Below are 21576 nucleotides of genomic sequence, written 5' to 3'. Positions count from 1 at the left end.
CCTCTGCCACCACCAGTCTGTTCTCCCCGCAGCAGCCGCCAGAGGGCACGAGTGAGCACCAGAGTCAGATTCCTGCCCTCTACCCACAGCCCTCCAGGACTCCCACCTCCCTGGGGGTAAACACCGGGGAGTACTCCCAGTCGCTGCCACAGCCCTGCCAGACGTGCCCCATCTCCTTCCTGCCCTTTCCTCCTTCCTCTCTCACTCTCCCTCACTCTGTTCCAGGCACAGAGCGTCCATGCTGTTCCTTCAACACTCCAGGCATGGTCCTGCCCCAGGACCTTTGCTCATACTGTTTTCCCCAGCTGGAACGCCCTTCCTCCGGACAACCACATCGCTCTGCCCCCGATCTTCAGGTCTCTGCTCTGCTGCATCCTTACACATATGAAATCTGTGCCACCATCTGCACCCCAATGCTCCCAGCCCCTAATCCCTTTTCATCTTTCTCCACAACACGTCTTGCCATCTGACATACTGCATTCATGCTTTCCCTGGCTGGCCCCATCAGGACAGGGACGATTGTTCTGTGTCCCCAGCCCCTCAATCAATGTCTGGCAGACTGCTCACGAGATACCTGTGGGACAGATGAATATCATACACCTTCTAAAAATCTAGAGTTATTTATTTACTTTTAATAATCTCTACCTCAAACGTGGGGCTCGAACTCATGATCCTGAGATCAAGACTTACATATTCTGCTGACTGAGCCAGCTCCTAGAACACTTTTTTTTTTTTAAATGATCACATTGTAGGTTTTTACTCCATTAGCACTGTGAACATTCAGAACCCAATCATGCTATAAAATGGGGTGATGCTGGGCACTTTGGGGTGTCCTGGGCACCGGGGGTGTTGAGCGGCATCCCAGTTCCTACCCACTTGATGCCAGGGGCGCACCCAGTTGTGACAACTACAGATGTCCCCAGACATGGCCCAGTGCCCCATGGGGGACAAAATGGCTCCTGGAGGCTACCTGCTGAAGCGGCATGTGACTTCCCCATTCCACCTCAAAAAAGGCAGCATGTTGTACATAAGGTTCTTCTCACTGGGGTCTCTACTCCTTTCCTCCCCTGTCTGCCGGGGGACATCACACATCCCAGGGGCCTGGGGCAACCCTGAGTTACAATCATGCTGCTCTCATGAAATTAACATGCATTTTGCTTTCCCAACCATCCTGGTTTGCACTCTGGTAGATGGAGGCATCCACAGGAGCTGGAATCAGGCACAGTGTATGACTCAGCAATTCCCCTCCGAGGTATGCACCCAACAGAAATGCTGCTGGGACATGTGCTAGAATGTTCCACAGCAGCGTTAGTCATAACCACTCCAAATTGAAAACGCCCGAATACCCACCAACTGTGAAACGGGCAGATGCGTTGTGCTAGGGTCTCGAAAGGAAAATTCAGCATTGAGAAGAGCCTATGCAGCATGTTGGAACATATACAAAATTCACAAGGAGCATCACGTTAATCTAATGTCATTAGAAGACAAAATGGTGGTTGATTTGGGGTGGTAGCAACTGGAAGAGACACGGGGGGCATTTCTAGGGTTTCTGAAGGCTGGTCACAGTATGTATTTTAAGGGTTCATTTATTTCCTTATTTATTTATTTTGAGAAAGTGAGAGAGCAGTCTCCCCACCAAGCCTGCGCCCATGTTAGCGTCCATCAATAAAGTTTTATTGGCACACAGCCACGCCCACTTGCGTAGTCGTCTGTGGTTGCTTACATGCTACCATGGCAGAGCTGAGAAGCTATGGCTGAAACTGTGTGGCCCAAAAGGCTGAGATGCTTTCTACTTGGCCCTTTAAGAAAAAGTCAACAAGGGCACCTGGGTGGCTCAGTTGGGGAAGCGTCTGCCTTCTTTCTGGTCAGGGAACCCTTCTTCTTCCTCTCCCTCTGCTCCTCCCCTCTGCTCCTGCCCTCTCTCTCTCTCTCAAATAAATAAATAAAACCACTTTTGCTCATTGAAAGCTTTCTCATCTTATGGGTAACATTTTTTTTTGTTTTTGTAAAGATTTCATTTATTTATTTGTCAGAGAGAGCACAAGTGTGGGGGGAAGCAGCAGGCAAAGGAAGGAGCCTGATGCGGGACTCGATTCCAGGACCCTGGGATCACAACCCATGCTGCAGGCAGAGGCTTCACCGACTTGAGCCACCCAAGCATCCTGCAGGAAACAGTTTTAAGAGCCATCTCCTCGGGGTGCCTGGGTGGTTCAGTGGGTTAAGCCTCTGCCTTTGGCTCAGGTCATGATCTCAGGGTCCTGGGATGGAGTCCCGCATCGGGCTCTCTGCTCAGCGGGGAGCCGGCTTCCTCCTCTCTCTCTCCCTGCCTCTCCGCCTACTTGTGATCTCTGTCAAATAAATAAATAAAATCTAAAAAAAAAAAAAAAGAGTCACCTCCTCCAGGCAGCCCTCCCTGATCCTCCAGGCTAGATCCTACCCCTGCCCTGTTCTGCTATCTCCTTTTCCCAGTCTATCTCTCCCTCCAAGTCCAGTCTGAAAACTTCAGTTTGGGGAAATATTTGACTGACTGTTTCCTCCAGCTAGTCAGCTCCCCAAGGGCAGGGAGGGACTCTCCCAGAAGATAACCGAAAAATACCTAGGAGCTCCTGGTCCGAGGATTGTGAAGAATTCGAGGCAAAAATATGGCTGCACAACGGATGGGTGGATGGGGGCCCTGGAAAGTCCCCGGGCTGGAGGTCCTAGGGGCAGGTTAAAGACAAAGAAATGCAAAACAGTTGGCCAAGGGCTCTAATCAAAGCCCCAAGGGCCTGGTGGTGTCCTCACGGAAGTGGGGCCCGGAAGAGGAGGAGGCAGTCACCTTAACTCGTCCTCCCGGACTCTCACTGTAAGCCTCTGTAAACCGGGTCGTCCCCCCTGGGCGAAACCCCTCCGGAGGGTTAGAAACAAGGCCATCTTTTTTCCTTAAAGCCTCTGCAGAGTTCAGTGACCCTGCACACGGGCTTTGCCCTGGAATGGCTCTTCTTACCACTTAGCTTTGCCAGATTTCCCTAAACTGGCTTACCTGATCCTCCCTGGAGTGCAGTATGTCTGTCCCTGGGGTGCAGTATGTCTGTCCCTAAGGCTGCTTGGGGAGAATGCAGCGCAACACTACTTTCTCGGGACTTGAAGGCAACCTGTGCCGTCTTGCCCAAGGGCACGCTGAAGGCCTATTTGCTAGCCATGCTGGACCCGGGGAAAAGAGAAAAATCCAGACTACAGGTTCTGTCTTGGTGTATAAACTTGATGTCTTGGGGCACCTGGGTGGCTCAGTTGGTTAACCATCTGCCTTCGGCTCCGGTCATGACCTCCTGCTCGTGTTCTCTTGCGCTCTCTCTCTCAAATAAATAAATAAGATCTTTTTTTTTTTTTTTTTATATTTTTATTTATTTATTTGACAGAGAGAGAGATCACAAGCAGGCAGAGAGGCAGGCAGAGAGAGAGAGGAGGAAGCAGGCTCCCTGCTGAGCAGAGAGCCCGATGCGGGACTCGATCCCAGGACCCTGGGATCATGACCTGAGCCGAAGGCAGCGGCTTAACCCACTGAGCCACCCAGGCGCCAAGATCCTTTTTTTTTTAAGATTTTATTTATTTATTTGACAGACAGAGATCACTAGTAGGCAGAGAGGCAGACAGAGAGAGAGGAGGAAGCAGGCTCCCCGCTGAGCAGAGAGCCCGATACGGGGGCTCGATCCCAGGACCCTGAGATCATGACCTGAGCCAAAGGCAGAGGCTTAACCCACTGAGCCACCCAGGTGTCCCTCAAATAAGTAACTAAAATCTTAAAAAAAAAAAAAAAATTCATGTCTTGTTCATCATGGACATTTATGCATTCGTTTTGATTTTTTAAAGCGGTGTTAACAGAAAGTAGTGTTAAAACGTTAACCCGTGATTGAAGTTTCTTTTTTAAAAAAGGTTTTATTTATTAGGAAGGGCTCAAGTGGGCGGAGGAGCAGAGGTGGAGGGAGAAGCAGGCCTCCCACTATGACCTCATCACAACATTACCTCATTAAAACCCTTATCTCCAAATACAATCCAATTCCTAGGTACTGGGGATTAGGACTTAAGTATATTATTTTGGTGGTGGTGGGGGGACATAATTCAGCCTATAACAGGAGTAAATCCTTTTTTATGTTTTAAACAGGAGTAAACTTTTTTTTTTTTTAAAGATTTTAAAAATCTATTTGACAGACAGAGATCAAAAGTAGGCGGAGAGACAGGAAGAGACAGAGGAGGAAGCAGGCTCCCCGCTGAGCAGAGAGCCTGATGTGGGGCTCGATCCCAGGAGCTTGGGATCATGACCTAAGCCGAAGCAGAGGTTTTAACCCACTGAGCCACCAAGGCACCCCAAACAGGAGTAATCTCTTAAAGAAGGGAATACTGTATACTGGGTAGTTTCTTCAAGCCTCACAAGAGTCCCATAATAAAATAGGTTCTGTAATTATTCGATATTTTACATGCAAAATCTGGAGCTCAGAGAGGTTAAGTAACATGCCAAAGGTCACACAGCCAGTGAGAGAAGGACCAAAATTTATTTTTAAAAAACACTTTATTTAAATAAATAAAGTGTTGGGGGTGGGAAGAGCATACAAGCTGGGGGAGCAGCAGGCAAAGGGAGAAGCAGGAGCAAGGAACCTGATACAGGACTTGATCCCAGGACTGAGATCATGATCTGAGCCCAAAGCAAAGGCTTAACCCGCTGAGCCAACCAGCAGCCCAAAGGCAAGAAAGAGTATCAAGCTAACTCTGTACTGAGCTTAGAGCCTGATGCTGGGCTCGATTGCACAACCCTGAGATCACGACCTGAGCTGAAATCATGAGTCAGACACTCAGTGGGGCGACTGAGCCACCCCGGCGCCCCACATACTCACTCTTGTGCAACGACCCCCACCCTCTGTCTCCAGAACTTTCCATTCCCCGAACAGAGACTCTGCCCCCACGAAGCCCTGTCCCACCCCTAGCTCCCACCATCTCCTGTCTGTGCAGATGGGACTCCTCTGGGGACCTTCTGGGAGTGGGGTCCTGCGGGATGTGTCCTTCTGGACCTCGCTGAGCTCCGTATCCTCGGGGTCCCTCCGCGTCGTGGCAGGTGCAGGAATGCGCGTCCTTCCCAGGGCAGAACCCTTCATTACGTGTAGGCACTGGTAAACCATGCTTGAGTCACTCGGTTCTGCTCTAATCGGAGGAGACTTTCATTAAATCACTTAACTTCTCTGGGCCTCAGTTTTCTCCAGCACAAAGGAGCTTAGCCAAAGCCCAGGGTGGAAGGAGGATTAAGTTAATTAATTGATAGAAAGGGCGGTGGCCGACATCCCGTAAGCACTCAAAGCGCATCAAAAGGCAGATCCGAGGAGCGTGCAATGGCGGCCCCTGGTCAGCAGGGGCCGCTGCCGTCGCCTCCTGGACGCGCCAACCTCTTGGCTCGCGCATGCGCAGCTGAGCCTCCCTGCAGAGGTGATTTTTTTTCTCATGGTTCTTCCCCACCCTTTACCTCGGCCTGTATTTATTACTGCAGACCCTGAACCTGGCGGTGGATGCTTTCGTTGTCTGCTGAAGCCCAATTCCTTCCCCAGGCTTCTGCTGAATGTGGGTCTGGGAATAGCGATGGGGACAGGTAGCTCGCCAACGCCTGGTCCCCTCTCTGCAGCTGTGGGACAGAAAACCTCTCCGTGAAGGGTCGTTGTGGATGGAAGGACTTTAATCTCATTATTCTTTAAAAGTCAACCCCGCTCGTTTAAGTTATACTAAATTGAATTTTCGTCTTTTTTTTTTTTTTTTTTTAAGATTTTATTTATTTATTTGTCAGGGATAGAGGGAGAGAGAGCGAGTGAGCACAGGCAGACAGAGAGGCAGGCAGAGGCAGAGGGAGAAGCAGGCTCCCTGCCGAGCAAGGAGCCCGATGCGGGACTCGATCCCAGGACGCTGGGATCATGACCTGAGCCGAAGGCAGCTGCTTAACCAACTGAGCCACCCAGGCGTCCCTGAATTTTCGTCTTAAGCATTTCATTCACTTGAGAGCGAATTGACCCCCCTTTTAATGAAAACCTTTGCTTTTCGACAATGAAATGCCCCAATTTGCAAGGAAGTGCTGTGAAGTGCCTGATACGGAGCCCAGCGCGCAATAGGTCCTCAATCCATTTAAAGATTAAAATTTATTGAGAATGGGAAAGTGTACACTGAAAATGTGTCCTTCGAGGGCACCTGGGTGGCTCAGTTTAGTGTCTGCCTTCAGCTCAGGTCATGGTCCAGGGGTCTGGGGATTGAGCCCTGTGGCCAGGGAGGAGACTGCTTCTCCCTCTCCCTCTCTCTCTGCTGCTCCCCTTGCTTGTGCTCTCTCTCTCTCTCTCAGTCAAATAAATAAATAAAATCTTAAATGAAACACACACACAAAACCCCCCGTGTGCTTCAAATGGCACATATATTTGCCTTGTAAAGATTAACATTAGATGTGTCATGACACAGATGCTGGTGCTTAGAGCCTCCGAATTAACCCCCAGTGTAAAGGCTGTCAGGGCTGGACAGTGCTTTACAACACCAAATGTGCAAGGAAGGGTGCACAGGCTTTGAGTTCAGATTCCAAAGTGTGTTGTTTTCTGAGGACGCACATCTTCTCTTCTCCCGGAGGTGGGGAAGGAGGGAGGGAAGCAGTGCAGTCCCTCTCTTTTTGACAGCGTGAGTGTAGGGGAAGATTTATCTTAGGGGTGATTTTTTGTTTGTTTGTGTGCTAATAAGAATATCATTCGTGGATGATACAAGAAAGACTTTCTACAAGTCACTATGTACCCAGCATTGAATTTGGCTCATTATAAAGAATAAAGATGCTGAATGGAATGTCAAATTTGCTCCCTCGAGCCAAAGATCTGAGATACAATAGTTTCTAAGGGTCAGATTAGGACACAAATGCAAAATAGACTTGTGAACCTTTGGTTAGGGAGGAAATGAAATAGAAAATGAGGTTGCACCTGGAAAGCGCTGAGCCTGGTGCCTGAGACATGGCAAACAGCGTCTCTGAAATAAATGTTGTACTAAGAGCAGAGATAGCTAATTAAAATAGCTGGTGTGTACTCAGCGCTGTGTCAGGCGCAGAGCTTATCCCTTTGAATGTCTGTCATCTCACCCTCCCGCCGTAAGGTAGCACCGATGACCCCATTTTACAGATGAAGAAACTGAGGCACGAGAAATCCAAGGACCTGGTGTAAGCACAGGTGAAGTGGGAGAGAAGGTCAGGCGTTCTGTGGGTTGTCACAGAGACGACGCTTACAGGATTCCTGGTGCAGTGGCTGGCCCATCTGTCTTTCTGGGATAAATGATTAATACCTGCTTTTAAAAAAGGTTTTTATTCTGAAATAATTATATGGCAGACAGTTACAAAAATAGTGCAGAGAGGTCTCCAGGATTCTCGCTCCACCTTTCTCGGTGGTTTCATCTTACATAATAGCAAAACCAGAAAATTGGCTGGCGTGCAATCCACAGACCCTTTTCACACTGTAAAGTGCTTTTAGCAGACGTGCTCGGCATTGCGCAAGCTGCGATAGCCGCCACGGTTAATATTCTCAGCTAAAGCGGCGCTTTTCGCCCAAGGCTCCTCGGTACTGCATTCCGGAGGCCTGCCCCCAGCTCTGGGTCGACCACCATCCCCGGGAAATCCCACGGCCGCACCGTCGCCGGAAGGGTTAACCGGAGGAGCCCTTCCTTGCGCCTGCGCCGGGCGTTCCTTGTCGCCCCGCCCCCGCAGCGCGGGCAGATGACCCGCCCAACCGGCTTCTGCCTATAAAAGGTCAGGTGTTGACGTCAACGTTCTCTTCCGCCGTCGTCGCCGCCATCCTCGGCGCGACTCGCCTCGCTTGGATCTGCCTGGGAGAATCCACCGCCATCCGCCACCATGGTGAGCAGCGGCGTCCGGCTGGAGGCCTGGGAGGGCGGCGGGGTCCCCCCGGGACCGGTGCTCGCGGGTCTGGAGCGCTGGGGCCGCCCGGACATGGAAGAGACATGGCGGCGCCGGCGGGCCCGGGGGGGGGTGGGGAGGAAGCGGCCGCCGCCATGTCTGCGCGTCGTGCCGTTCGCCGAGCCCCTTCCCCACTTCCGGGGGCGCCGGCCCCTCGCGGGACCCCGGCCCGGAGCTGGGGCCATGGCGGGGCAGGGGGAGCTTGTGCTGATGTGGCAGACGTCGTCATGGCTGGCGCTGTGCGGGGAGCGGGGCGAGGGCGAGCCGCCTTATGTAACCCGCGGGTCGCGAGCCGGGCTCGACTTTCTGCCGGGGCCGCCGGGGGCAGGGAGGTGGCAGGGCGGGGGTGGGCGCGCGGGGCGGAGGCGGGTTTGCCGCGCCGGCGCTGGGCCGTCGGGGCCGCTTGCCGCCCTGCCTGCGCGTCCCCTACGCGCGGCTGACAGCGGGGCCGCAGGCCGGGGCGGGCGCCCGCGGGGACCGCGCCAGCCCCCCGCCCGCCCCGGCGCCGTCCGGCCCCCAGCTGGAGGGGTGACCTTGGACCGCACGGAGGACCTTCGCTGGGGGGTGGGGAGCGGCCGCGGGGATGGGCTTCTGGGGGCGTCTTCGGTCCCGCGGTGGCCAGGGGGTTGCCGCAGCCCTCGGCGCCGCTGTCCCGCGGGGACCTGGTGTCGGTGCGGGAGGCTCGGCCGGGGTCTCCTGGAGTCGGGCGAGTGACACCTTCACGGGGGTGTCAGCCAGCAGTTGGGGTGTGCAGACGCCCAGCGGCCGCGCTCCTGTTCCCGCCTCGGCAGCCACCACCGGGGGAGTCCCAGACCCCGGTCCCCCTGCCCCGGGGCTGGCCTGAGCTCCCCCTCCCCCGCCCAGGTGAACTTCACGGTAGACCAGATCCGGGCCATCATGGACAAGAAGGCCAACATCCGCAACATGTCCGTCATCGCCCACGTGGACCACGGCAAGTCCACGCTGACGGACTCGCTGGTGTGCAAGGCCGGCATCATCGCCTCCGCCCGCGCTGGGGAGACCCGCTTCACCGACACGCGGAAGGACGAGCAGGAGCGCTGCATCACCATCAAATCCACGTGAGCACGCCGCTGCCCCGGGGCGGGCCGGGTGGGAGCCCGTGGGGAGTCCGGGGCAGGGAGGGAGGAGGGGAGCAGTCCCGCCAGGGGAAGTGCAGCCAGCGAGGCCCAGGAGGCTTGGTGTTGGGGCTTGGGGCGCTTCGGAGAGGAAGGGGCTTAGCCGGGTGGCCTCCCGGTTCCGGGACTGCGGGGCTCTTGGCACCGTCAGGAGAAGTCTGGGCTGGTGCCACTGACAGCGAGCCACTTCGTATCGTCCTGCCCTGTGTGTTCCCTCAGTGACCATCTTTGGTCTTAGGTGTCGGCAAAGGGAGCACCTGGAGCAGGGACTGAGCGGCCGTTGCTCTCCGTTGGCAGCTGGGGAGATTCTCTGGGTGGTTCCGAGGCTGGCGTCAGTGGGGTCCGGGGGAAGCGTGGAAGGTTGTCCGCAGGTTTCAGGCCTTGTTTTATCACCTGGTCAGTATTTGGGGTCAGGTGTGTTGGGCCTGAGAGGAACCAGGACGAGGGGCTGGGCAGGTGGGCATTTGCAGCTGGTACTCATGGCAGGGAGGTGGGCCTCCGGGCTGAGGGCAGAGCCTCTCGGGTGGGTCAGCTTCTCTGCTTGGGAAGTCGGATCCTGTCCTTAGGGCGGAGTGATCAGCAAGGGGAGGTCTCAGCACCTCACTGAGAGGTAGGAAAAGGGCGTGCCGACTCCCGGGGCAGGTCTGGGTGTACTCCCGCGTCCAGGGAGGGCAGTGGAGATGTGGCTTCCATCCACCCAACGTGCCCCAATCTCCTCAGGGCTATCTCCCTCTTCTACGAGCTCTCGGAGAACGACTTGAACTTTATCAAGCAGAGCAAGGACGGCTCCGGCTTTCTCATCAACCTCATCGATTCCCCTGGGCATGTTGACTTCTCCTCGGAGGTGACTGCCGCCCTCCGTGTCACCGACGGTGCCTTGGTGGTGGTGGACTGTGTGTCTGGTAAGCGGTAGGTCCCTGCATGTGTGGTTTGGGATGCTGCCCACCTCCCCCTGCCCCCACTGATGGAGACGCCCGTTCCCAGGTGTGTGCGTGCAGACAGAGACGGTGCTGCGGCAGGCCATCGCCGAGCGCATCAAGCCTGTGCTGATGATGAACAAGATGGACCGGGCTCTGCTGGAGCTGCAGCTGGAGCCCGAGGAGCTCTACCAGACCTTCCAGCGCATCGTGGAGAACGTCAACGTCATCATTTCCACCTACGGGGAGGGCGAGAGCGGACCCATGGGCAACATCATGGTAGGTCATTTGCCTTTTGCGGTTGAGGGTCTCGGCTGGCTTGCTGTTTGCCCCCTGATTCCAATGCTTTGTCCGTCTCCCTTGGAGAGGTCTTCGTTCTTGGCCACACTGGGAGGGCTGGCACCTCTCTGGGCCAGAGGGTGTGAGTCGAGGCTCTCCTGGGGACTCCGGGTGGTTGGTTGCGCAGGCAGGTTTACAACCGAGCTTGGGCTGTTTTTAAGCGGGTCTGACCTGCACTGTTGAGGGTCTGCGGGCTGGTGGGCGGTCCCACCTGTTGGCGGTCCGTGCTCACATACCCTGCCGCCAGAGGGCATGGAGCAGAGTTGGGCCTTAAAAATGATGACTAAAATTTCTTCACTTTGACCTGATGGCTCTTGAAGAAATCGGATGTCTGAGGCCCACAGTACCCAGGGGCTTTGTGCTTTTTGTGCAGCTGTTTCCGCTCATAGCATTTTCTCGCCCTTGCAGATCGACCCTGTACTTGGGACTGTCGGCTTTGGGTCTGGGCTCCACGGTTGGGCCTTTACCTTGAAGCAGTTTGCAGAGATGTATGTGGCCAAATTTGCTGCCAAGGGCGAGGGCCAGCTGGGGCCTGCTGAGCGGGCCAAGAAAGTGGAGGACATGATGAAGAAGCTGTGGGGTGACCGGTGAGCACTGCAGGGGAGGTGGAAGGGCACTCCCTGATGCTGCCGAACCTCAGCAGGGATTCGGGGCCAGTGGTGGCGATGTGGCTGGGGAGCAGGAGCTGTCTGTAGGCGCCTTCTGCCCACCTGGGTCTCCCCATGGCCTGCTGTCGTTGACTTGGTGGATTCTTCCTCGCCAGGTATTTTGATCCCGCCAATGGCAAATTCAGCAAGTCGGCCACCAGCCCCGATGGGAAGAAACTACCACGGACGTTCTGTCAGCTCATCTTAGACCCTATTTTCAAGGTGAGCTAACGAGTTCCTTGCGGATGGGCCTCCGCCTGGGCTCTCTGTCCTTGGTCCTGGTGGCTCCCGGATCTGTTCCTACCTCCTGTGGCTGGGCAGAGCTGGGTTGAAAAGTGGGTGTTGGGGGAGGGTGAGGTGGGTTCAGCCCCCCAGGGCTCTACTCTGATGACGAGCTCGCACTGAGGTTGGTGGGCGGAGGACAGACTAAAAGCGGGGGGAGCTTTGTTAGCAGGTGTTCAGCGTTTGTAAATCCCGGGCACCTTTGTGGTTTAGGGGTTAGGACAGACTCCTGTCCTGAGAGTCTATCTTGTTTCTCCCAGCTTGTCTGGCTCCCTGAGAGCTGTGCTGTTACAGACTTGTGGAGCACTGTCCTCGCTTTGCCCGTGGCTTTGTTAGGATTGCTGGGCAGGAGGCAGCAACAGGTTTCCATTTTGTTCCCAAACCCACCGTGCTGTTTGTGTAACTCATCAGGTGTTTGATGCGATCATGAATTTCAAGAAAGAAGAGACAGCAAAGCTGATTGAAAAGCTGGATATCAAACTGGACAGCGAAGACAAAGACAAAGAAGGCAAGCCGCTTCTGAAGGTGAGTGTGGGTGGGCCGCTTGGGGATGCTGCTGGCCCTGCCCTCTGGTGCGTCAGTGACTGGCTGTCGAGGCTCCACCAGACCCAGCCCCATCACCAGCCGGGCGGTGCTGGCCTGTCCTACAGGAGCAGGCTGGGATTCTGAAGGCTATGGGCCTTGCCTGAGTTTTGCGTTTCCTGCTGCAGGCTGTGATGCGCCGCTGGCTTCCCGCTGGGGACGCTTTGCTGCAGATGATCACCATCCACCTGCCTTCCCCCGTGACGGCCCAGAAGTACCGCTGTGAGCTCTTGTACGAGGGGCCCCCGGACGACGAGGCAGCCATGGGTATGTGGGGTTCATCTGCACTCTGGCTACAGAGCGCTAGTCCTAAGAGCAGTCTGCACCGGTGGCCGGAAGGCGATGCTCGCTGCCCAGCTGTGAGGGAGTCACATAGTTCCCTTTGGGGATTTCTTTCTTCTCAGGCATTAAAAGCTGTGATCCCAAAGGTCCTCTCATGATGTACATTTCCAAAATGGTGCCGACCTCCGACAAAGGTCGCTTCTATGCCTTCGGTCGTGTGTTCTCGGGGCTGGTGTCCACTGGCTTGAAGGTCAGGATCATGGGGCCCAACTACACCCCTGGGAAGAAGGAGGACCTGTACCTGAAACCTATCCAGAGGTGAGGTGCTCGGGGCTCCTGGGTGTGCCAGGCTGGTCTTTGTCCCACACCAGTCCCGAGCTCCCCCCACAGGGAGGGGCGCAGCGTGTAGAGGGGCCCAGACAGCAGGGAGGAACTCAGGTGAGGGAGGGACTTGTCTGGATGACGCACGTCCAGAAGCAGGGGTTGGAGCCCTAGTTTGGGTTTGGACACATGTCCCTAAGCTCGAGGTGCTAGCAGCGGCTTGGTTGCGTGACTCCAGAGGCTCTGTCTGCTGGTGCCAGTCCCGAGTCCGGGTGGGGGTGGGGGAAAGACCGACCTCTAGTTCCCTGGGGCCTTGACTTCCGACTTCCGACAGCTGTCAGGTTCCCATGACATTCCTGTCAGCCTTGAATTGGGTGTGGGGCTCCATAGGGGAGGTGGGAATCTGGCAGGTAGCTTTCTGCTTCGGTGTGCAAGGACTGGGACTCCTTGTCACGGGAGCCTGGGCTGCAAGGTGAAGCCAGGGCCCGAGGCTCGGAGGCTGGGTCCACACTGCCGTTTCAGGCGGTCAGGGATGGCCACAGGCTCCAGAAGCGAGGGAGGCCATGTTTGGCCCTTTGGGGGGATCTCTGGTGTATGGGTGCTTGTCTCGTCCCCCCAGGACAATCCTGATGATGGGCCGTTATGTGGAGCCCATTGAAGATGTGCCTTGTGGGAACATTGTGGGGCTGGTGGGCGTGGACCAGTTCCTGGTGAAGACCGGCACCATCACCACGTTCGAGCACGCGCACAACATGCGGGTGATGAAGTTCAGCGTGAGCCCAGTCGTCCGCGTGGCTGTGGAGGCCAAGAACCCGGCCGACCTTCCCAAGCTCGTGGAGGGTCTGAAGCGGCTGGCCAAGTCCGACCCCATGGTGCAGGTGGGTGTGTGCGGGCCCAGGGAAGGCTGCCTGTAGGAGTGCTTACCGGGGGGCCTACGGCAGCCTCTCGGACAGTTAGGGGGAGTCAGATACTCGGAAAGATACACCACACAGGTGTGTGGTGGGCATGTCTCTTGGCAGAGCAGCTGTGCGACAACGGGGGTTTCTTGCCCGGGAATCCTCAAGTTTTCTTTCATAGTTCGATTCTTGTGGGCTCTCTGTAGAGCAGGTTGCTCTGGGATGTAATGCTAAGAACCAGCACCACACACACCTGTGAGAGCTCTTGCTATTTTGCGTGACCCCTGAGTTACCAGAAATCCCTGTTTCGAGGAAGTCTGCATTCTCCCAACAGTAGGGAAGCCTGGAGCCTGCTTTCCACCCATTTCCTAAAACTTCCCGGGGTCGCTGAGTGTCCTGGGGTCAGGGCCCAGGGGCTAACTCATGGGCCCGTTGCAGTGCATCATTGAGGAGTCCGGGGAGCACATCATCGCGGGGGCTGGGGAGCTGCACCTGGAGATCTGTCTGAAGGACCTGGAGGAGGACCACGCGTGCATTCCCATCAAGGTGAGGCCTGGGTCTGGGCTCAGGTGGTGGGAGGCCTGCCCTCCCCAGTATAGAGCTAGGCATGCAGAGGTGGCGTAGTCAAGGTTTTTTCTCCTTCCTTGATGTGTTTCTTCAGGTAAAACATATAATTGAGGAACAGTTCACTTTGGTTTTCAGAATCTTTGAGGTTGGCATCATGAAGGATTTGTTGCTTTCCAGGTGATAAAAACTGGCAAGGCAAGGTTCTAAAGTTAACATACCGTTTAGGTTTCCGTAGCCACCCTTAGGTCTGTTGGCTGCCCTGTTCTTACCTGCTTTTTTTTTTTTTTTTTACTTATTTATTTTAAATAAATTTACTTATTTATTTTATTTATTTGACAGAGAGATCACAAGCAGGCAGAGAGAGGGGGGGACTCAGACTCCCCGCTGGGCAGAGAGCCCAACGTGGGGCTCGATCCCAGGACCCTGAGATCATGACCTGAGCCAAAGGCAGTGGCTTAACCCACTGAGCCACCCAGGCACCCCTCTTACCTGCTTTTGCAAGGAGTCGGGTTTGTCATTTGTAGATGATGCCCCGCCTGTGCGTTCTGATCAGGACCCTGTGTTTTCCTGGGAGGTCCCTGCCAGGCCTGACTTGCACACTTACTTTGCAGAAATCAGACCCCGTAGTCTCCTACCGCGAGACCGTCAGTGAGGAGTCCAATGTGCTCTGCCTGTCAAAGTCCCCCAACAAGCACAACCGGCTGTACATGAAGGCACGACCCTTCCCTGATGGCCTGGCTGAGGACATTGACAAGGGCGAAGTGTCTGCCCGCCAGGAACTCAAGCAGCGGGCCCGCTATCTGGCTGAGAAGTATGAGTGGGACGTGGCTGAAGCCCGTAAGATCTGGTGCTTTGGGCCCGACGGCACCGGCCCTAACGTCCTCACTGACATCACCAAGGGGGTGCAGTACCTCAACGAGATCAAGGACAGCGTGGTGGCTGGCTTCCAGTGGGCCACCAAAGAGGTGAGGGGCTGCGAGGGTGTCCAGTGGAGGATGGGACAGTTGGCTGTGGGTTCTCAGAAGAGCCGGGGAGGCCCGCATTCTTTTGGGGGAATCTTGGGGTCACCTGTCCTTGGCAGAGCAAGGCAGTGGACTTGCTTTCTGGGAAGGGGATCCTAGGGCGGTGGAGGTGGGCAGGAGACACAGCAGGTCCATCCGGGTGGAGACCTGGAGGCATTGGTGTAGCACTGGGACCGGTCCTGGAACGCGGGGCTACAGTAGTTGCAGGAACTTGATGGTGGTCTTGGCTCCTTCTGCAGGGGGCTCTGTGCGAGGAGAACATGCGTGGTGTGCGCTTCGATGTCCATGATGTGACCCTGCACGCGGATGCCATCCACCGTGGGGGTGGCCAGATCATCCCCACTGCCCGCCGCTGCCTCTACGCCAGCGTGCTGACTGCCCAGCCCCGGCTTATGGAGCCCATCTACCTGGTGGAGATTCAGGTAGGGAGTTCGGGCTTTCTTAATTTTTCTAGGTCCTGTTTTGTTTAATAGCTGCATATAATACTCGTTCTTGCCTCACAGTGTCCGGAACAAGTGGTTGGTGGCATCTACGGTGTCCTGAACAGGAAGCGGGGTCACGTCTTTGAGGAGTCCCAGGTGGCTGGCACCCCCATGTTTGTTGTGAAGGCCTATCTGCCCGTCAATGAGTCCTTCGGTAAGTGGGGGCTCGGGGCCCCCCTCAGACATCTGCTGCTTGTGGCTTGTGGGCCCCAGGACAGAGCTGTAGTCTGACAGGCAGTTAAACCTGGTCCAGGATACGTCTGGACTTCTGCTCTAGCAAGGCCTGGAGCTGGTTTAATGAGAGCCATGGGTAGAATCTGCAAAGTGCTGGCTTGGACCCACGCAGCTGGGCAGTGGGGGCCGCATGGTCATGGACGTATTGGTCCGCCTTGCATGCAGATCCCTGAGATGGTGACTCTGCAGGGGAAGAAAACCTTTGGATGTGTAACTTGGCGAAACATTAAGGTCATGGCTAGCAGAGCAGTTGGTTTGTAGCCCAGGTTTATACTGTGGGTGAGCCCAAGAATGGCCAGCATGGCCTTACAGATGAACAAAGCTTGGGTGAGCTAGTTTCTTTTTTTTTATTTAAAGATTTTATTTGATAGAGATCACAAGTAGGCAGAGAGGCAGGCGGCAAACCGGGCTCCCCGCTGAGTAGAGAGCCCAACGCGGGGCTCTCTCCCAGGACTCTAAGATCATGACCTGAGCCGAAGGCAGAGGCTTAACCCGCTGAGCCACCCAGGTGCCCCAGAGTTAGGTTTAATGTGTGACCCAGTCTGGGTTGACAACTCTGATCTGTGTGCCTGCGCTGTCCCCACCTTCTCCGGACTTGGCTGTGGTGGTGGTAGGGACAGTCTCCTGATCTGGCTCATGAGCCCTGTGCCTCCCCACAGGCTTCACTGCTGACCTGAGGTCCAACACTGGCGGCCAGGCCTTCCCCCAGTGCGTTTTTGACCACTGGCAGATCCTTCCTGGGGATCCCTTCGACAACACCAGCCGCCCCAGCCAGGTGGTGGCCGAAACACGCAAGCGCAAAGGCCTGAAGGAAGGCATCCCGGCCCTGGACAACTTCCTGGACAAATTGTAGGCAGCCCTTCCCTGCAGCCCACCACCCCGGGTGGGACTCAGCACAGCCCCTGCACCGGCTGACGACCGACCACAGCAACAAGCCCTCGCATTCTCCATGACACCTCGAGACTGTCCAGACGGGGCTGCTCCACCTGACAGGTTCTGGGGCCCACCCAGTGCCATCACTCAGCGCGAACGCTTGATGCCGTTCCTCTAGATATTTATTTCGAGATTTCAGAGGCAGCAGAAATGCCCTGGCAGCAGGGACTGACTTGGCCGGTGTGGGTGGGGGAGGCGGGGTGGGACATTCAACACTTCTTTTTCCATTTCAGAAACTTAAATGTCCAAAAAAAAAAAAAAAAAAAAAAAAAAGCAAAGAACCAACACACAAAAAAAACGCATTAAGAGGTTTATTTGGGTAAATGGCCCATAGTGGATTTTCCCAAAGAAAGGGGGAAGGAACAGGTGGGTAGACCTTTCTCTTTGGACAGAAGCTAGACGGCAGGAAACTTGGTGCGGTGTCACCGTGAGCACCTCCAGCTGTATTCGTGCCATTGGAATAATAAATTTGATACAGTGGTGACTGTGTGTGTCCATGTGACTTCGTCCTTGGTCCGGTCAGGCTGCAGTGGGCCCCCCGGGCCAGTGTCCCCACTGTTGGTGATACTGAAATGCAAAAGGTTTAACTCAATCTTGAAGTATCCTCGAATGCCAGGCCCAAGCACGGAGGCCCGTGCTCAGTCTGCCCTTCCGGCCCAGGGTGCCACCCGGTGTGACGGGGCCTCTTAGCCAGACTCTGCAGAGTGGTGGCCACTGGGCTGTGGGGCTGCTCGAAGCGAGCGCTCTGCAGCCAGGGACCGCGTGAGTGCGCTTCCGGTCTGCTGGGGCTGCCATGTGTGCGCTGCTGGCTGGACGGTTCTGCCCAGTCTGCTCTTGTGGACTTAGCTCCGCAGTGAGGGAAAACCACAGAAGAAAGCCACCTGCCAGGCAAGTTGTCTTCGCCAGTCAGATGGGTTATTCAGAAAAATTAAAAGTGGCACATAAACCTAGTAGATTATTATTTTAACCTTAAACATTTAACCCTAGATCTCACATAGGACAAACCTCTGTACTCATTGTCTTTCTTGGATAAGTGACCGACAATGCGTGGCTTCAACAGTGATGTGATGCAGTGGAAGTGGTTTGGAAAATTGGGGGGACTTCGGGTGTTCACCAGCTTAAGGAATCCGGTTCGCATTGAGAAGGCAGGAGCCTGGGTGATGGGTGTCCCAGAGGCACTGGACAGCTCCGCCCACCAGCAGGTCGCCCTCTACGAAGTCTCCCATCCCCCACATTTTTCACGTTGGAAAATACTCTTATTTCAAAACCTGGCATTGCGTGACATGTGTACACATTTTTTGCACTTTATATAAGCACTTATGACTACATTTGCAGAAGAGTCGTGAAGATGTTACAAAGCTAATGCTAAGTGACCGTTCACTTGCTTTTCCGCATTAAAGTCCTCACAGTGTCAAGGGGCCAGTCCAGGATGCCACATTGCATTTAGTTTGGTGCATTTTTAAAGTCTAGTAATTCTGTTAAAGAGTATAAATTGAGAAGATGAAGATGGAACTATTCTGTTTTCAATTCTGAATTCATAGTCCTTTGGGGGAATTCGGCTTGTAACAGCAACTCTGTGCATTTTCAGTTGTAAAATTCAAAAGGTACCATTGGTCAGGGCTGTCCTGACGACGTCAGTCTGTGCCTACCCCCAGCGGCGGTGTGTTACAAGTACCCGTGTGTGTCGTGCTCCACACATAATTTGTTTACTCTGACCGATTGTGTTAGCCACGTCTACTCTAGGCCAATACTCACCTTTTTTAGTCTCTGGACACTGGTACATTCTTAATCATCAAGGACCCCAGAAAGATCCTTTTTCTTTAAATGGGTTTTATCTACTGATATTTGCCATGTTTAGAAAATAAAATTGAGGGGCGCCTGGGTGGCTCAGTGGGTTAAGCCGCTGCTTTCGGCTCAGGTCATGATCTCAGGGTCCTGGGATCGAGTCCCGCATCGGGCTCTCTGCTCGGCGGGGAGCCTGCTTCCCTCTCTCTCTCTCTCTCTCTGCCTGCCTCTCCATCTACTTGTGATTTCTCTCTGTCAAATAAATAAATAAAATCTTTAAAAACAAAAAAAAAAAGAAAAGAAAATTGAGAGATTTAAAAATGTTTTAATGGTAAACCCATTATATGTTGACATTTTTTAAGGATTTTTTGAACTTGGCAGTACAAGCAAGGGGAGTAGCAGACAGAGAGGGAGAATCAGGCTCCCCACAGGGTGGAAGGAACCCAATATGGGGGTCAGGACCCTGAGGTCATGACCAGAGCTGAAGGCAGGCACTTAACCGACTGAGCCACCCAGGCGCCCTATGCGTTAACATCTTTATGAAGAAAAGTGCAACAAAAATTAGAAGAATAGTAGGCTTTTTGTAAATCTCCGAAATGTCAGTCTTAATGAGATAGCCAGATTCATGTACCTGCTGTGTTTGATAGAACACCAAAACTCAATAAGTAATTTTTATTTATTTATTTTAAGATTTTATTTATTTGACAAAGATCACAAGTAGGCAGAGAGGCAGGCAGAGAGGAGGAAGCAGGCTCCCTGCGGAGCAGACAGCCCGATACGGGGCTGGATCCCAGGACCCTGGGATCATGACCTGAGCAGAAGGCAGACGCTTTAACCCACTAAGCCACCCAGGCGCCCCTATTTATTTAATTTTTTAAAAAAAGATTTTATTTATTTGACAGAGCTCACAGGCAGAGAGGCAGGCAGAGAGGAGGAAGCAGGCTCCCCGCTGAGCAGAGAGCCTGATCCCCAAGACCCTGAGATCATGACCAGAGCTGAAGGCAGAGGCTTAACCCTCTGAGCAACCCAAGCGCCCCAATTTTTTTTTTTTTAAGATTTATTTATTTGACAGATCACAAGTAGGCAGAGAGAGAGAGAGGGAAACAGATTCCCTGCTAAGCAGAGATCCAGATGTGGGGCTCCATCCCAGGACCCTGGGATCATGACCCGAGCCAAAGGCAGAGGCTTTAACCCACTGAGCCACCCAGGCGCCCCTCGACAAGTAATTTTTTTAAAGAATAATTATAAGGTGGGATCTGAGACCCTATTAATGAACTTTTTAATGAACTCCCTTGGCCCCTCTTGCACTTTGAAGGTGTCCTTTTTGTGACCTGCATTGGTCCCTTGGAAATACTGGTGTATCAAGTTTGGTGCTCTTTCAGATGGTGACACATCTCATTAATAAAAACATTGAGGGCGCCTGGGTGGCTCAGTGGGTTAAAGCCTCTGCCTTCAGCTCAGGTCATGATCTCAGGGTCCTGGGATGGAGCCCCGCGTCGGGCTCTCTGCTCTGCGGGAAGCCTGCTTCCTCCTCTCTCTCTGCCTGCCTCTCCGCCTACTTGTGATCTCTCTCTGTCGAATAAATAAAAAATCTTAAAAAAAAAAAAAACAAACCATTGAAAACTCCCATTTGTTAACAATTTCAACAAGGAAGTGAAGTATTTAAACTTTTTTTTCCCCTTAAAAGCTAAAATTTACCATAGGCAACAAGTCCTGTCAATTGTTTTCCTTGAAGTGACAGATTGGATTTGTTTCTGAGAAAAATGCCATATACCCAAGTCTAATGTTAGTTTGTCAGATTTTTTTTCCCCCCAAGAAAAATGATTTTCCAACTCCCTAAGTATGGGCTATGCACAAGTGACTTTTTCCAAAAAATGCCGTATGGGAAGGGGAGGGAAAAGTATTCCGGAGAAACCTGACAGCAGATCCTACCTGGAACCAGGGGACCAAGGTCAGTGTGAACGACAATGTCATATTCATAGTCTGGACCTGTGTTACGGTGTCTTGAGAAGGGCTTTGGCTTTCCTCCCTAAAACCCATCACCCCAGTGTATGGGGGAAAAAAAGAGACAAACAGTCGAGAGACATTATACAAAATACGTGACCAGTCCTCCCTGACACTGTCAAAGTCATCAAAAAAGGAAAGTCTGCGAACCAACCAAGAGGACCACAAGGACTAAATAGAGGGGATCCTGATTGGAATTGTGGGGCAGGGAAAGGGTGTTGGGGAGAACAAATCAGAATGAAGAACGGACTCGGTCGTGCTGGTGCATCCCTGTGGGTTCGTTAGTTGTGACGAGTTTTCCATACCGACGTCAGACGGGATGATGCCATCTAATGTAAGATGTACCCACCAGTGCAACGGCTCCGGGGGGAGGTCCCTGAAGCCAGAACGGAGGAAGGCGATCTCCAGGCTGAAGGGACAGCTCGCGCAAACACCGGGGTGGGAGTGCAATGTTCGAAGTCGGAAGGCAGGCAGGTGAGCTCGGGAGAAACGGCGAGAGGTCAGGGGAGGTGGCGAAAGTCAAGCCGGGTCTGCCGTCCGATGGTATCTGCAGTGGTTCAGCACTGGCTTCGGGTTCGCGGCTTCCTGGGAATGAGCCTCGGCTGCGCCATTTACTGGCTGTGTGACTTGGGGTGGGCTGCTTAACCTCTCTGGGTCTCAGCGTCCCATCTGCAGAACCGGAGGAATGGTCACAGCTCCCCTGCGGCGGCGGGCTGGTCTGGCCATACTGACCAGCTGTTGGAGCCGGTGTCCCGAGACGACGCGAGTCGGAGGAATCAAGCCCGCGTGGCAACACCTGACCTCACCTGCATTTTTACTGATGCACTGGGAATGCGGGTAACATTTGAGAGGGGGAAGCTGCAGTTCGGGGACTACACTGGTCCCCGCTCCACCGCACGGAGCGGCCGTAGCTCGCGCTCAGGGAGGGCAGGAAAACGGACGCCGCAGCTCGGCACCGCGCCCCGCGCACCCAGGACCCGGGCCGGCGGAGAGCCGCGGCGCCGTCCAGGGGCCGGAAGTCGGTCTTCCGACTTCTTCAGTGTCGTCCTAAGTGACGTCAGTCCCAGCCAATCGGCGGCATGAAGGCGAGCCTGCCGGCCAGTGGCGACACGTCATCCGCATTCGGAGGACCGGACGCCAGTGGGCTGGGCCTGGAGCAGGCCGGGGGCGGGGCGTCGCGAGCGGCGGGGGCGCAGACCAATGGG

General features: G+C 54.3%; 1 protein-coding gene, 1 long non-coding RNA gene and 1 other non-coding gene across 3 annotated transcripts; 2 read left to right on the top strand and 1 right to left on the bottom strand.

Annotated features, from left to right (window-relative positions):
• The first annotated feature begins 7777 nt into the window (after positions 1-7777).
• On the top strand, positions 7778-17066 carry EEF2 (eukaryotic translation elongation factor 2). The gene is made up of 15 exons (XM_059388660.1): positions 7778-7882; positions 8807-9021; positions 9799-9980; positions 10063-10274; positions 10743-10921; positions 11098-11203; positions 11675-11788; positions 11974-12112; positions 12250-12445; positions 13068-13326; positions 13783-13890; positions 14523-14876; positions 15173-15355; positions 15437-15569; positions 16309-17066. The coding sequence occupies exons 1-15, from the start codon at positions 7880-7882 to the stop codon at positions 16500-16502; spliced, it is 2577 nt and encodes an 858-aa protein (XP_059244643.1). The 5' UTR covers positions 7778-7879; the 3' UTR covers positions 16503-17066.
• LOC132012751 (small nucleolar RNA SNORD37) lies at positions 10607-10671 on the top strand. Its single transcript, XR_009402732.1, has one exon. It is a non-coding gene; the product is annotated as a small nucleolar RNA SNORD37 (small nucleolar RNA).
• Positions 16954-21388, bottom strand: LOC132010796 (uncharacterized). Its single transcript, XR_009402288.1, has 2 exons — positions 20721-21388; positions 16954-17149 (listed from the first exon to the last, which is right to left on the bottom strand). It is a non-coding gene; the product is annotated as an uncharacterized LOC132010796 (long non-coding RNA).
• Positions 21389-21576: the final 188 nt, after the last annotated feature.

Source organism: Mustela nigripes, chromosome 2 (genome assembly GCF_022355385.1).
Source record: "Mustela nigripes isolate SB6536 chromosome 2, MUSNIG.SB6536, whole genome shotgun sequence".
NCBI lineage: Eukaryota > Metazoa > Chordata > Mammalia > Carnivora > Mustelidae > Mustela > Mustela nigripes.
The sequence above is the reverse complement of the archived record's forward strand: the minus strand, read 5'-3'. Positions and strand labels throughout refer to the sequence as shown.

Excerpts from the sequence above, each read along its gene's own strand:
- EEF2 (XM_059388660.1), top strand. Across the intron at positions 10,275-10,742 it reads GACCCATGGGCAACATCATG|ATCGACCCTGTACTTGGGAC; the intron begins GTAGGTCATTTG and ends TCGCCCTTGCAG. Across the intron at positions 11,789-11,973 it reads AAGGCAAGCCGCTTCTGAAG|GCTGTGATGCGCCGCTGGCT; the intron begins GTGAGTGTGGGT and ends TTCCTGCTGCAG.